Genomic DNA, 13950 nt, shown 5'->3' with positions numbered 1-13950 from the left:
GCAAGAACAAGCATCGGGTGAAACTCGAGAGGACTATAACAACGACAATCATAGGCCTCGGCAATGAGAGTTGGACATTCAACTATCACTATGTAGTAGATCGGACTAACACGAGCATCTACTCCAACTGAACGAGCACGCATCCACTTTCAGCAGGGGCCAGGTGACGAACAAGCTCCCTTATAGGGCCCAGTCTACTCTCAAGGACAATCTCCCTCGACGGACGATTCTCTCATCACGACAGTGGCATCTATCTTCAATCCACATCGTAGGTATGGCATATCTGCCCCAAGCGGAAGCACCCTGGTCAACAGTGGAACTGACTTGTCCTGAAGAATGAATCCTCATTCCGTCACATCGCTCGTGTCGACGGAGTTCATCTTTCTCCCGCGTGCGGCTACGACATCCCGTACAGAGGCGTATCTTGGCATAGCTGCCCCACACACTGTTTACACGTGGAAATACCTTGGCATAGCTGCCCCACTAAAAAGTTGATCTCAACAAGGCTAAATATGCCTCGGAAGACAGCATGAGTGGTTAGTCACAAACAACAGATAACAACAGCCTCTTCGAGAAAGTGGACAGTCCACTGTTGCCTCTATGGATCCTTTAGGGCTACAACAAGATAACAAGTCTTGATGGGACTGGTCGAACTCGGGTTACAACAGGGACTTGCATCATTCATTGGGCATTGAAAACTCAACTCAACACGAGCCCACAGAAGGAAGTATTCTCAATAAACTACCCCTCCACAAGGCAGACGTTCACCTTCTACATCATCCCTGCATTATCGGTATAATCGAGTAACACCACGAACACCTACTCGGCAAGACGACGATAAGCATAATGATCGTAGGGTTCAAGTCACAACATCATCATACGCTCTATCCCAAACCCATTCCGGATGAGCAATAATTAGACAGCAAAAGTACAACAGCGCAATATAACCGCTAACGGTACTATCAACCTAACAATAGTAGAGTCAGACATACGAGATGCCCCTCAATACAGATCGTCGTGTCGATAGTACAATGAGATTGGCGGAGACTGTGTAGATGTATTAAACTCACTCATTGTAGCCATTTCTCGACACACAAATGAGGGGAATAAACCATGATGATTGCAGTCGATGCGTAGAGGCAGTTGATGACCACCGGGCCAATCTCCGACTTCGTCCCACCCGGACGCTAAGTAAAGATATTTGTCGAGTCGGCCAGGGGCAGCATGACTCAACGTAGTTAGATCAGCAAAGTCAATAACGACTACTCTCCTATCGGTGAATGTTAGGTAGCAGTAGATAGGAGAGATAAAGAGGAAAATGTCCATCCACCCGTGAACAGTACCGGGATATAACCATGCATCCAGACACTACTGTATTCACAGATCAGATGGACGACAATGCGCCCGAATGAAAAAGAAAGCTACTCCCGCACCGTCGTTTGGCGGCATACGTCCGACGAGAGTGATCGATCGGAACACGCCTACTCAAGAATCAGAGAAGAAGTATATTGATATAATACACGAATAACAAGATCCAACATCTTTATCTTCATAATCACCGTCGAGAGAAACCACAGCACATGTCCTTTACATCAGGTAAAGAACTGGCACTGGTAAGGCCGCCGTAGTGCATTGGCAACTGACAAATATAAGAAGAAGTGGGATGGCTTATACATAGGATTAGTTGGCATCGGATGACGAAGCAGTAGAGAATCCCGACGACGAGGCTGCACTTTGACTGGACGACCAAAGCTTTCGTGCTTCTGCCAAGGACATCTGATAATACAATGAAAGTGATAGAAGCAGACCCGATGTTCATAGACCTTACCACCGCGCCTTCGCCATCAGCTCCTCCACGGAATCGACCGATGTTGTCGACTATGCAGCCAGCCACGCCCATATGCCGCATTTGCATCTCAACACGAGACGTCTTATTGTTCTCAGGACCATACGTATACCTAACACTACGCATGTCCAACACTACCAGAATTGCATATTACAATGTCAGTCCAGCCCTTCGGCAGTAGTCAGCGAATTGATAGTGCTCATGCAACCATGACGCCTCAAGGCACAGCCCTTCAATGCCGTTCCGTGAACAGAACTCAGCTGCTGCCAAGGGATCCCTCTGCCATAATAGGAACAATACGACCAAGTGAATGATAACCATAGTACATTGCGGAGGTCCGTGAAGTCGACCTCGGTGTTATCATGAACATCCTCATACCCGAACCACGTATTGAGAATGATAGGGAACCGTGCCTGCTTCTGTCGTAGTGCGAGGCACATCTCGGGATCAAATGAGGAGAACATATACCTAAGCGAAACATGCCCAAATCCTTCACACACTGCCACGCTACCTCCGAGTCGCGGGACAACCATAGTCGTATATATAACGCAGGATGACGTCAGCAACAGTACCGCGGTCGTGGCACGACCGTGATGGATACTTTCGAATAGCAGCTGCAGTTGGATACCTACAATACAAAAGACAACAGTTGACAAACTCCACCACCACCACCACCACGCCGCCGACCTACTATTACTTGATCTCAATCAATGCTCCCAGATCGTCAGGTGTACCCTCTAACACGGCCTTCAGACTGGGCAGTTTCTCCTGCACTGCAGCACTATCTCGAACACCCTCGGCCTCAAGTGGCGATACTTCCGATTCAACACGACCTCTAGAGGGGAATGTTGCCGCTAGGTCATGGAGACTGCGCACCTGAGGAAGATCAAATGCAGTACTGTTATAGCAAACACCAGTGTTGGAAAATGTGTGCATGTGTTGGCGACAGTATGAAAATTTTGAGGGAACTTTGAGAAATTCTCTTGGGTTTCCGCACACTTCTACCCGAATTCGCACGTAAAATGCCTATAACTATAAAAAAACTTTTGAGCTCAGCTGTAAAATAAGAACGTATATGTCGCTACTGACAAACACGAAGAGGCTAGGCTCACCCGTTTGCCTGCTTCCAATAGGCCACCCTTTCCAGACGAGGAGGTAGGCGTGGAGGACCCGCTGCAAAAGCTGCCGTTGGAGGACCCGCTTCCCCCACCAGAGACGCTCGACTCCACTCGTTCCCGACCCGTGAATATCCTCTCTTGATTGTCCTCATCCAGCGAGCATAGACCCTCCTCGCACAGAGACGTGATAGGAATCTTCTTGCTGCTATTGGAATGATTGATCTCCAAATCATGGAAAATCATGGGGGTCCGATCGGCCGTGAGGAAGACGTCAAATTCGACCTGAAAAAGGACGTAACGTTAGTCAATGATAAGAGCATATTCCTACCGCATCAGCACCGTACTTAGCTGCCTGCTTGAATGCCAACAGCGTATTCTCTCTTATCCGCGAGCCCATCTCGTCACTACCAATACCTCGATGACCGATAATGGTCATCTCATGTACGTTCTTCCCTGTGGCGGTGCCTGAGGCATGCTTACTACCATGCAAGGTCAACGGTCCCTCCTATTACGCGCTCGCAGAGTCGATCCCTGCCGAGGTTCGGTACGGGGAGAGAAGGCTGACCTCAACGCTGCTGGTAGCGGCGTCACATTCACAAAACGGAATGTGACGGTACCCACGTTCCGGTACTTGTCGTTGACCAACGAGCGGACCTACAGAGGGGATCGTAAATGGCTACTATAGAAGGATGCAGACAACTCACCGTGAGATTAGAGGCGCAACAAAGCTGAAACTCTTGCAGCTCATCGACGCTTATGACGGTATCTGATACCAAATCCACATCCGAAGTGATGCCTCGAGCAATAGGCCACTGCCGAATAAAGTTCGATTCAAATTCCGCTGAATGAGTAGTCGATAGGAGAGTTACAATCAGAAGAGGCTTATATCCCCATTTCAGTGTCACCACTCTCTGCATCATTACATCCCACGACTTCTCGTGCGCCTTGGCCGTCAGTCGAAACTGCCTCCAATACAGCACTGTCGTTGAATTGGAAATGCAAAAAGCGATGCTTATCATCGCCGTCTCGCAGCTCGGCGATGGACTCAGCGTGATCCGTATTACGAGAAGTTACACGGAGTGAGAACCTGATGGCAAAACCGGACGTGTATAACAGCAAACATCTCTACTCACAAAGCCATCGCGAGTACAACGATACTATTCGAACTGATTAGAAAATGGACCAACTCTGGAATGTTGTCTCAACGAGATTACAGCGCACCCAATGGCAAACACGATAAACTACGCCAGTAGTGCCAGACTGACTCGCGTTACCTGCTATGGTCACCGCCATCGGAAGTAATCCTAAGTGAGTATTGAGGGGCCTCCAGGTAAACAAAGGAGGTCGTAGCTTTTTGTATGACATCATCCTGTTGGGTGGTAGCCAACTCGGGGGGCATCTGTCTGTCGCCAACTCGAATACTTTGGATTAGCTCACTACAACCAACAGTGTCATCATCATTACTGTCCACACCAGCGACTTGAGTACTAACTGCCATTTCTGAAATAAGTAGAAACGAAGAATATGAAGGATCTGATAGAACAGCATCATGAGGTCAGTGATAGACATACTAGCATGAACCTATATTGAGATTCACTGTAACCGAATAGGTGATGCCCCAACACAACCTTAGTCGTAGAGAGAGCAGCAACACCATGGTACACTGAATGACACGTCAATGGATGCTTGAATGGTACACATCGTACAAGGCTTGCTAGGACTGCAGCGCACTTTGTGAATGGCATCCAATGAGCGGAGCGAAGCGATGCACGTTGTCACGTTTTCTCTCTTGGCTTTCCCAAAACTCGAGGGGTGGACCGAACCTACTATAATGAGTTAGCAATCATCCTCATCAGAACGCATATGTGAGTATTGAAGCACGCGTTGTCCACTCTCTCGAGACACCATTTTGGAGACAGAACTTATCGACGGTGACACCAGTGGTGACGCCCCCATCAGGCCTTCAGCACGAGCTATAGCAGCAGTTTAGCTCAAGCCTACCCTGGACATAGTCGTCGGTGGTCTGTTGGGTTCCTCACGATCTATTGCGGCTTGAGCCTTCTCCCTCCTGAGGGATGACCGTCTGCCAGTAGGTGACAGATGATAGCACATGACTCGACTCATAACGTGGCGGCATAATAATACGAAGCATGGGAGTGAATACAACAACGTGTGTAGACCACGTGGTAGCTGGCTTCGGCCCACCTTTCAGCGGCGGCAAGTTGGAGCCTTTGAACGACACGTTTATGAGCAAGCAAACCACCATAGATGGCATCGCGGTAGTCATGAACTGTCATGAGGAGATTGTCATCCAAACACATTGCTTCACCCGGAGAATCACTCTTTCTATCAATGTACCTTATTTGAATCATTCATGCAACTTATACGAGGGAGAATCTCCTACGCAAATTCTTCATCAGGGCTGTGGAATGCTGCCACGTAGGGATGCTCGAGGGCCTCTTCCGCGGTGATTCGGAAGTCCGGGTTGAACTACAGCCACTTAATCAATCACAAGTAGAGTGTGCATACTTGTAGCATAGTCTCGATGAGGTCTAAACTCTCGACATTGCCTTGAGGGACTATTGACGGTACATGGACCGTACTGTGCTGTTGAGGGATGCCTTGAAGCAGCTGCTCTCCATACACCGTGTTAATATCTTATCACAGTCATCGATGACCGAAGACTTCACTCCTACTGCTCAATATCGTCATCGAGGGCAGTCCAGTGAACTCAAGTATCATCCATAGCTGCTCTAGTACAGACGTGCCTATCTCGACAGTCGTGTCTAAGGATGAGAATCTCCTACCGGGGAAGAGAGGGCGACCAGTCAGGACCTCGGCTACGACACAACCGCATGCCCAGATGTCAACACCCTTGCTATAACTAAGCATCAAGATTCAAAGCATTGCAGGGAGAACCCAGCCGCTACTTGGTGGCCTTAAGGAGTTGCTCGGGTGCTCTGTACCATCTACTGGATACATAATCGGTCATGTGAAGATAGTCCCCTTCCTCGGACATCAACATCACATGCTCCACTGACATACCTACGACCATCGAATAATCCCACCACTACCACGGCGACTACAGCTCAGTGTTGGGATATATGTTCGCTTTCTTCACCTGAGCTCGGGAGTTTCCTCAAATGTAGAAGTTTAATCGTAAATTCGGATGGAAGTGTACAGGAACGAAGAATTTCCCGGATTTTTTTCTCAGAATTTTCGTATTGTAATCAACACACGGAGTTGACCATGTGCCTTTCCCCACACTGCTCCAGTTCCGAGGACATCACACCCTTATAACTCATCGTTCGATGTGGTTCCCGAATCACAACATCACAACCCCCGTGAGAGGCTCACCTCTAGGTAACGGATGCAAAGCCGGGTCAAAGCTCAGAGGAAGCACGTGTCGAGCCAGGCCGAAATCGCATATTCTCAGCTCACCTAGACGACTCATGAATCAATGTAGTGCACAAGAGCAACTCACAATTAGCATTAATAAGGATGTTTTGTGGTTTTATATCGCGATGCACCACGTTCGCAGAGTGGACGTATTTAATTGCCCGCAATAGTTGCCACACCACATAGGCCTTATGGAGAGGGGACAAGCTTCCTGTTCAGCAGCAACAAAGTGGATGGAGTGAATGCAAGACTACCAGCCTTGATGGTTGAGGCAAGGTCAGTGTCTACATACTCAGTGACGAGGTAAATATCTTTGTCCATAGTAGAGGGACTCGTTATGACCTACGGCCTATCACATCAACACCGCACTAATAATCAAGTTGGAAGTCTACGTACGTCCAACAGGGTCACGATGTTTGGATGCCCACTCAGCTTGGCCAGGATGCTAACCTCCCGATATGTTCTCTGGGCATCCTGAACGAATTTCCGGGCAGTTGAGGAAGTTACGGTATCGATTCCACCAATCGGTCAATTATAGTCACTAAAGCTTTAGTCCCACCAATCAGTTTCGATATCAATTTCTACGTTGGCAACACTTTCTTGGTACTTCTGAACTACCAAAAAAGTTTCCACTCCAAAGTAGAATTTGAGTTCAAGTCAGTTTTTGAACCACTAGTTCGAAAAGTGAGTTCATTGATCACAATTTGTGACCGACCAACTCTCCAGAATGCGATGTGTGTGATTCCTACAATATTTGACTGGAAAGCGTTGAGTATCCGTTTCACCGCGACTGATCTTGTCTTGGGTACTGATTTTCCCTCAGTAGAAAGACTGTATTGGACACCCGATTTCGTCCTACAGTGCCATACTATTCCGTATAGGCCTCGGCCCAGCTTTCGGACTATATCGTATCTGACTACACTCCTAGCAGCTGTGCGCAACACTTGCACCGACTTGGCGCGTATACGATAGTCTATGTACTCCGGATTGATCGATGTCATGTCCCTCTCCACCCTACCTAAGGGAGCGCATCTACGTGAACAACACAACTCTGTAATACTGTGATGAGTCTACCAGCAACATGAACATGGCATAACACTCACGATACGCCAACAGCACGAGGATCTGTCACGTACCTGCATAGCACTCGAGCTCAGCAGTACAAGCTGGGACGCACTTCACGTCCATTCACGTAGCATTGGCAAGGTCACAGACAAACATCCTCGCAGTTTATCCCACCTGAGCGACTGGAGATGGTGACAACACAGTATTCTACTCACTTAGCATTGCCCTTCTCCTCATCCACCGCATACGGCAACGGCAAAGACAGCCTATACCTACATCACGATGGAGGTGCCGAAGAGGAAACGCCCTAATACTTTGGTGCTTGTAACATGATCCGCTCTTTCAGTACGTCCAAAGAAATGTCCTTCAACTGAGTGTTGGGGAGGTAGATCCTAAGACCAAGTGGTCTCGACTACCACTCAGGCCTCCCCCACTTCACAGTGATATCAGTACACCTGTCCGAGCTAGGGTCAGTGTCCTGTAAATTGAGGAACATATCGTTGGCAGATACCTCCTGCCTATACAACACCTCATATCTGAGTCACACTGGGATAGGCCAACCCCGACTACGTGCCAACCCACTCCGGTGCTGGACGAGGGTCTTCTTTGGTATCTCCATTAGAAACTGTCTCCGGGATAGCAATGCCTGGCAGAGACCATCGCTGGAAGTTCAATGTTTCTCCCTACCCGAGTGTTTCTTGAAGTCATCCCCATCCCATATCGCATCCTGTTTGGCCTTGGCCTCCTCCTCCTTGGCCTGCTGCTCCCTCCTTACTTGAGCTGCACCCTTTATGCTTACCTGACCGCAGCATCGCCCATCGCTACCATAGCCTGAAGCCACACCTTCTGATTCGGCGCGGCGTTACTCGGCCCCACAGTCCTCCTATCCCCACCATCCTCCGCTGTCTCGAACAACTGCATCATACCTCTGACCTCATCCGGGGAGAAGGCAGTGCCGGACATTTTCACCTTGCTAAAGTCCCCACTAGCAATAACAATGACAACGCAACAGGTTACTGTGAATGAATCGAGTACAATGTACTCTATGATGCGTGCATGTAGATTGATTACACTGCATTTGATCAGCGATATACGAGATTCAGCAAGGGGACGGAAGTCCTATATATAACAGGCCCCCATCAACCACGGCTACTCAATCTCAGGTCTCTGCCCATTAGGGCAGGGGACAGTGCCGTCCACCTCGGCCCCGATACAGGGCTCGCCCATCCCTGCCCCATGGGACTACCCTGGATAGACATAAAGCTAGGGGATCTACTACGGGGATCAGCGCAGCCACTTTCCCCTAGTAGGGGTGTCTGTCCGACACCCGAAGGGACGCGGTAGTGGACAGTCCTGCCTGGAGGATGCTGTACATGGCCAGACCACTGGTGTGAAGATGATGGTGGCCACCGAGGCGAGGGGGATCCAGCACGAGCCTAAGGACAGCTGCGGACCATGATGCCCAGTCGGCTTTTACGTTCATGTCGTCGAGCACAGTCGTCCATTTGGGTATCGAGGAGCATGGCACTCGCTGTAGTGGTGGAGAGGGACTCCGAGAAAGATGAGTGTGATACGCCCCATAACAATCGCCTAAGGTGGAGGGCTATTGCGAGGATACACGAACCGCCTTACATCTCCGAGTCGAGGAGATCGAGGCGAGAGAAGAGAGAGATCTGTACAGGGGAGGGTTCACAGCTGAAGACCAGGATGACTGTGGCCACCAGCTGCAAAGGTGACCTACGGCTTCTATACCCAACGACTTTCGTCTTCACAATATCATCATCCTCTCTAGGACATCTGGGCGCTTCCCGGGAGGCGGACCAATGAGCCATATGGGATCCCTGTTATGGAGCGTCGACACACGAGGTCCCACGCGCCCTACGCTCTTCTGAGCCGCTTTAGACGGCTGATCCACGGACCTGTGTAAGGCAATTTTCGATACGCGGACAACCTCATGCATCACACCTCCGCGATGATCCAACACTCGCCCTATGGCACGTGCCACTCGAGTCGAGGCGGGAGTCACATAAAATTGTTCTCCGGGATTCTGTGGTGGTTGAAGTAGTAGAAATTGTGCTCTCGCGGACCGCCTCAGCCGTGACCTCCACTGCAGTGTGATCATCGCTAGGAGCACTGCTACTGACCAACACTGCAGTTGCTGCTGCCTGCCGGGCATACGTCTGATCACAGTCGTTGTGGGCGCGCGATAGACTACGATGAAACACCCCTTCCACTGAGGAGGACGAATGCTGTCGCCAGTGTTGGGATGAATGTTCGCTTTCCTCGGCTGATGTCAGGAGTCTCCTAACTACAAGTTAGGAAACTACACGGCCGCCGAAGGCGGCCGTGTATTGGGCTGACAGACGACCGGCCCATGAGACCTCAGTGAGGGCGAGAAGGTATGCAGCTGAATCATCGGGGCCGACCCGATCATCGGACACAACAGAATTCACTATAAAAAGGATTCAGCAAGATGCCCTCACAAAACATAACTCTATCTGGCAACTACGACACCGAGTCATGATGCTCAATGAGTCTTATCAGATCCCTCCAGTAAGGCGCTAAGTCCGTCAAGACCTCTTCGACACTCCATCCCTCAGTGGCAAGTCGCTCCCCGTACCTGCTAGGGTCCTACTGCGGTTGCACTATCATACAACTGCCTACTTCAAGACCAATGGGCTTATCCTACCCAATACGGTGGGGCTAGGGCCTACGCTCCGCCTTAGGTACTCGCGTGTGATAGTAGCCAACTCTAGCGGGGTGAACCAATTCTTGGAGGTGGCCTCGACCTGCAGAGTAATGAGTACTGCCCAAATGTGACTCTACCTCACAGCCATTGTGACAGCAGGTAGGGCTAAGGCAACCTTCCAGTCAGGCATGCCCATAGTAACCTCACCGTAGCCGTCCTCGAGAGGGTCACCAGGGAAGGGCCAAAGCACATCGAATTCGCTGAGAGGCTGAGGGAGCAGGGATGATAGATCCCAAACGTGAACAAGGCTACTATGGCAGGCCCAGCTTCCATCGGTAGCAACGAGGCTTCAGCGCCGTGGGTGTCAAAGAGAAGTGAATATGCAATGTTCTCCTCTCCAAAACCACGCACCTACAAAGGGACAATACACACAACAGGACAGACTGCTCCTACATAGTGAAGGGCGTGGTGCTTCGGAATGAAGAGACACTCACCAGGCTGGAGGGTCGTATTGGACCATCGGGCTTTGACAAACTCGGGCCATCTGAACCACGCTGCTGTAGCGAACGATGCAAACATGATGACAAGGCGGGTCATCGTACTTTCCAATATCAACTCTCTCACCGTGAACAGGACTGTCATCTGAGCCCACCACCTCCACAGGGGAATGATAGTGCCTACCAATAACCCATGAGGGCGGTGATGCATGCAATAAAGCGGAACCATGCAAGCACTCTCACGTCGCTACTATCACTACACTGCACTGAGCAGACTACAATCCCTCATCCCACCGTGTGTAAACCTGGGCAGAATAGCCCCACCATAGCGTTCTACAGACCCCGAGTCGACCAGAGCCGAGGTGATAAAAGAATAGGATATTCACCATTACTAATACAACAATACTCACCCCGACCACATAGGTATCTTATCTCTCTCCCTCCGCATTTCCCACACTATCCACTGCCGGCTCCCCGACACCTGAGGCCACGACCAGCACAGCTACGGCGGGGTTCTTCGTAGAGCCTAACCTGGCACATCACTTGGTCATTCATATCATAGTGGATTGCAGAGGAGGTAAAGGAGGACGGTGGGCTAGAACTAACCCACAGTCCCAACTCGGTCAGGAGGGTCCTCCGGTTGGCCCTGGCATGGTGTAGGGCCGGGCACTGACAGCCACCTCATCTACCCTTCTAATGGATCCCGATACCCTCCAGCAACGAACGATGGCGCGAACAGATCCGTAACGAGGTTAGCAGGAATCTTGCAAAAATAAATATGGGGATAATCAAATCCACTCTGGGATGACTCTAGCAGAGAGATGAGGACGGGTGGGGTACGTCATCACCCCACTTGGGAGATTATATATACATCTCCACCGCTCCTCATCTCGTCGATCGCCTCAGCCACTGTAGACATGCCCGAGGTGGACCTCATCATCATCTAAGGTACACAAGGGCGTCACTTACCCACCATCCGGGAGGCACTACTTCAGCAGTGCACGACACTCCCTCTCGGTCACAATAGTCAGTCAATCTATCCTCATTCCTAACCTCCGTTCGGATCACCTCTGAGCCGTACTGTTCTCTCAAGTATCTTCGGCAGAAGACTGTGACCACAACCCAGTGTTGCAATATAAGTTCGCTTTCCTCAGCTGAGCTCAGAAGGTTCCTCATTTATCATAGGAGTTCATATACGAACTCGGTTAAAAGTGTACAGAAACCAGCAATAATTTCCCAAAATTTTCTCAGAATTTTCATATTGCCGCCACACGTGTAAATGACCATGTGCGAAACTCACCACACCAGCACGTCTCACTCGAACGTCAACGGTGACGAGAGGAGCTCCGGCATAGAGACTTTAACAGGAGTTCCTCCAGGCTGAACCTCGATCCAGAACTCATGCGACGACAGCTTTTCCAGTGAAGATACTTCCCCTACCATCAATGTCAGTCGCCCGCGGCCAGCACTGCTACCCTACCCGTCCAGGACTGATCAAAGATGGCATGTCCAAGTGGGTACCATCCCGTCAAGGGTCGCTGCCCTCCATCCTCACAGACCTCATCAGAGGGCCCGTCATCGAGTGTGACTTGAGCCGTCGAGACTGCTAGACATAGTAACCATAACATGTCTACATACCGTGCCCCCTCCCAAACCCTCCTAAGGTTAACTCGTTGATACTTCCAGAAACATGGCACATCATGAGGCCTTCTCTCCCGGGTCGCCATCCCTCTCTTGCTGCTCGATCCACCGCTGGCGGGCACTCCTACCGTCCTTCATCTTGGGGTCCTGCCTGGCCCTCCTGTTCCGAGGGTCACGCTGGGCCTCCTCCTTGGCCCTCTGCTGATTCCACATCTCGTCACTCGCTGCAAATGCAATCTTCGGTATCTTAAACGTCGCCGCTTGCTCTGGAGTACATGGCCAGATGAGAACGTTAACCTGAGGACCTTCCACCATGCCCATCACAGCCCCCCCCCCTCAGCCCTCACAGATGGTTGCTCGAAAGCCTGTGCCGGGAGTGGTAGATTCACAGGCTTGGCAATATCCTTCAGCTCAGCAATAACACGCACTACAAAGGAAACGCTTCCTGTCCTACTAAGCACGAGTGGATATTCCTACCAACCATTTGCCTCATTTCTTCCTCTTCAGCTTTCCCCTTCATAATCACGGCTTCAGTTCGATGCTTCTTCAGAAGGAGCTCTCGATGGTGGAGGATCTTGAGAGTACAGATCACCCGCTAGAGACCCATAGGGCCGCCTCACGTATCTCTGGAAGTCAGGGAGGGCTATCCTGCAGTTATACCGCATATACTTTATCTTCAACGATGGGTCAAAGCTGTAGAGGTCAGTCTGTTGCTTCTCCTTCAGAACTTCCTTCTGTCTAAGAAAACAGAGGAGCCCTTTGATGATAATCACACCATCACAGAGGCTCACTTGAGCTTGTCAACAATCTGCGCTTCCAAGTCACTCTTCCTCGCAATTCGGCATACAGGGGGCTGCTTATTGGCATTCACTAACACCTATGTAGCGGTTCAACACAAGACCACGGCCATCCTTACCGTACCAAATCCAAAGATGCTGCCTTCGCCTGAGCCTTGGCTTCCTCTAGGTCCATCACCCCTATCGCGCTCCCATCCCTGCCTATCACATGGACCTACTACCAGAACTGGATCCTATATAAACAGCCGAGCCCTCACTTTAGGGAAGAGAATGTCATCGTTGGCTAGAAGACCCTTAAAGCCCGACTCTGCCGTTACGAAAAGTCTACGGCTAAAGCAGAGCCTTCGTGAAGAAGGTTGTATGAATGTGTTTATCAGTCGTCCATTTAGCATTGCTTAGAAGCACGGCGTGATAACGTTGCAAGATATCCTATTGACGTACTGAATAACGCAATAGCCCTCATCAAAGGGCAAACATGATTCCCCCCCACGTTGTCTCCGGGCGGCAGGCCTCGGAGTGTAAGTAATATCAAAAGGATAATAGTGTCAGATCTTCCCTCTGGACGAGGGATAACATTAGTCCTTATACCACTTCTTGGCGTGAGCAGCGAAGGCCTCGGGGCTGACCGCCTCGACCACAATGGGCATGAATCTGAGTCGTCTTGTGGACAATGGTAGTGATAACTGACCATGACTTACGCATGGAGGGTTCCACAGAGTTCCGAGCACTGACCGTAGAACACGCCTTCACGCTGGATGAAGGTGTTGATCTGAAGGAGGCTTATGGACGATTAGAAGGGATAGATGCTTACCTTCACCAAGCGCCCGGGTGTAGCATCACATTTGATGCCCAGTGATGGCACTGACCAGGAATGGATAACATCAGCACCTGTGATCTG

General features: G+C 50.3%; 3 protein-coding genes across 3 annotated transcripts in view; all 3 read right to left on the bottom strand.

Annotated features, from left to right (window-relative positions):
- Window positions 1-720: 720 nt before the first annotated feature.
- Pmar_PMAR016084 (conserved hypothetical protein) lies at window positions 721-4499 on the bottom strand. Its single transcript, XM_002765244.1, has 12 exons — window positions 4239-4499; window positions 3888-4051; window positions 3669-3730; window positions 3477-3618; window positions 3293-3429; window positions 2959-3246; window positions 2544-2722; window positions 2358-2474; window positions 2173-2314; window positions 2001-2125; window positions 1829-1958; window positions 721-1776 (listed from the first exon to the last, which is right to left on the bottom strand). Exons 1-12 carry the CDS (start codon window positions 4460-4462, stop codon window positions 1681-1683), a joined length of 1806 nt encoding a protein of 601 aa, XP_002765290.1. The 5' UTR covers window positions 4463-4499; the 3' UTR covers window positions 721-1680.
- A 451-nt stretch (window positions 4500-4950) lies between these two features.
- Pmar_PMAR016083 (mapk, putative) lies at window positions 4951-13444 on the bottom strand (the record flags this gene model as incomplete). The annotated part of the gene is made up of 35 exons (XM_002765243.1): window positions 4951-5032; window positions 5170-5304; window positions 5369-5454; window positions 5494-5621; window positions 5661-5732; window positions 5772-5848; window positions 5895-6009; window positions 6322-6405; window positions 6449-6574; window positions 6618-6705; window positions 7113-7218; window positions 7644-7700; window positions 7743-7820; window positions 7863-7964; window positions 8011-8074; window positions 8116-8227; window positions 8272-8397; window positions 8446-8547; window positions 10143-10217; window positions 10260-10385; window positions 10430-10528; window positions 10571-10661; window positions 10720-10794; window positions 11025-11095; window positions 11468-11557; window positions 11584-11710; window positions 11933-12050; window positions 12095-12217; window positions 12384-12552; window positions 12603-12682; window positions 12733-12829; window positions 12876-12993; window positions 13047-13132; window positions 13177-13266; window positions 13310-13444. 35 exons carry the CDS (start codon window positions 13442-13444, stop codon window positions 4951-4953), a joined length of 3510 nt encoding a protein of 1169 aa, XP_002765289.1.
- A 183-nt stretch (window positions 13445-13627) lies between these two features.
- The window catches only part of Pmar_PMAR016082 (cytochrome c oxidase, subunit ii, putative), a gene marked incomplete at both ends in the record, with an annotated part of 710 nt that continues 387 nt past the window's right edge, over window positions 13628-13950 (bottom strand). Inside the window, 3 exons of the mRNA XM_002765242.1 lie at window positions 13628-13703; window positions 13751-13821; window positions 13864-13950. Of these exons, the coding sequence (XP_002765288.1) occupies window positions 13628-13703; window positions 13751-13821; window positions 13864-13950 (234 nt within the window). The remainder of the gene's footprint in view (window positions 13704-13750; window positions 13822-13863) is intronic.

Source organism: Perkinsus marinus (assembly GCF_000006405.1).
Source record: "Perkinsus marinus ATCC 50983 genomic scaffold scf_1104296975560, whole genome shotgun sequence".
NCBI classification, from domain to species: Eukaryota; Perkinsozoa; order Perkinsida; family Perkinsidae; genus Perkinsus; species Perkinsus marinus.
The sequence above is the reverse complement of the archived record's forward strand: the minus strand, read 5'-3'. Positions and strand labels throughout refer to the sequence as shown.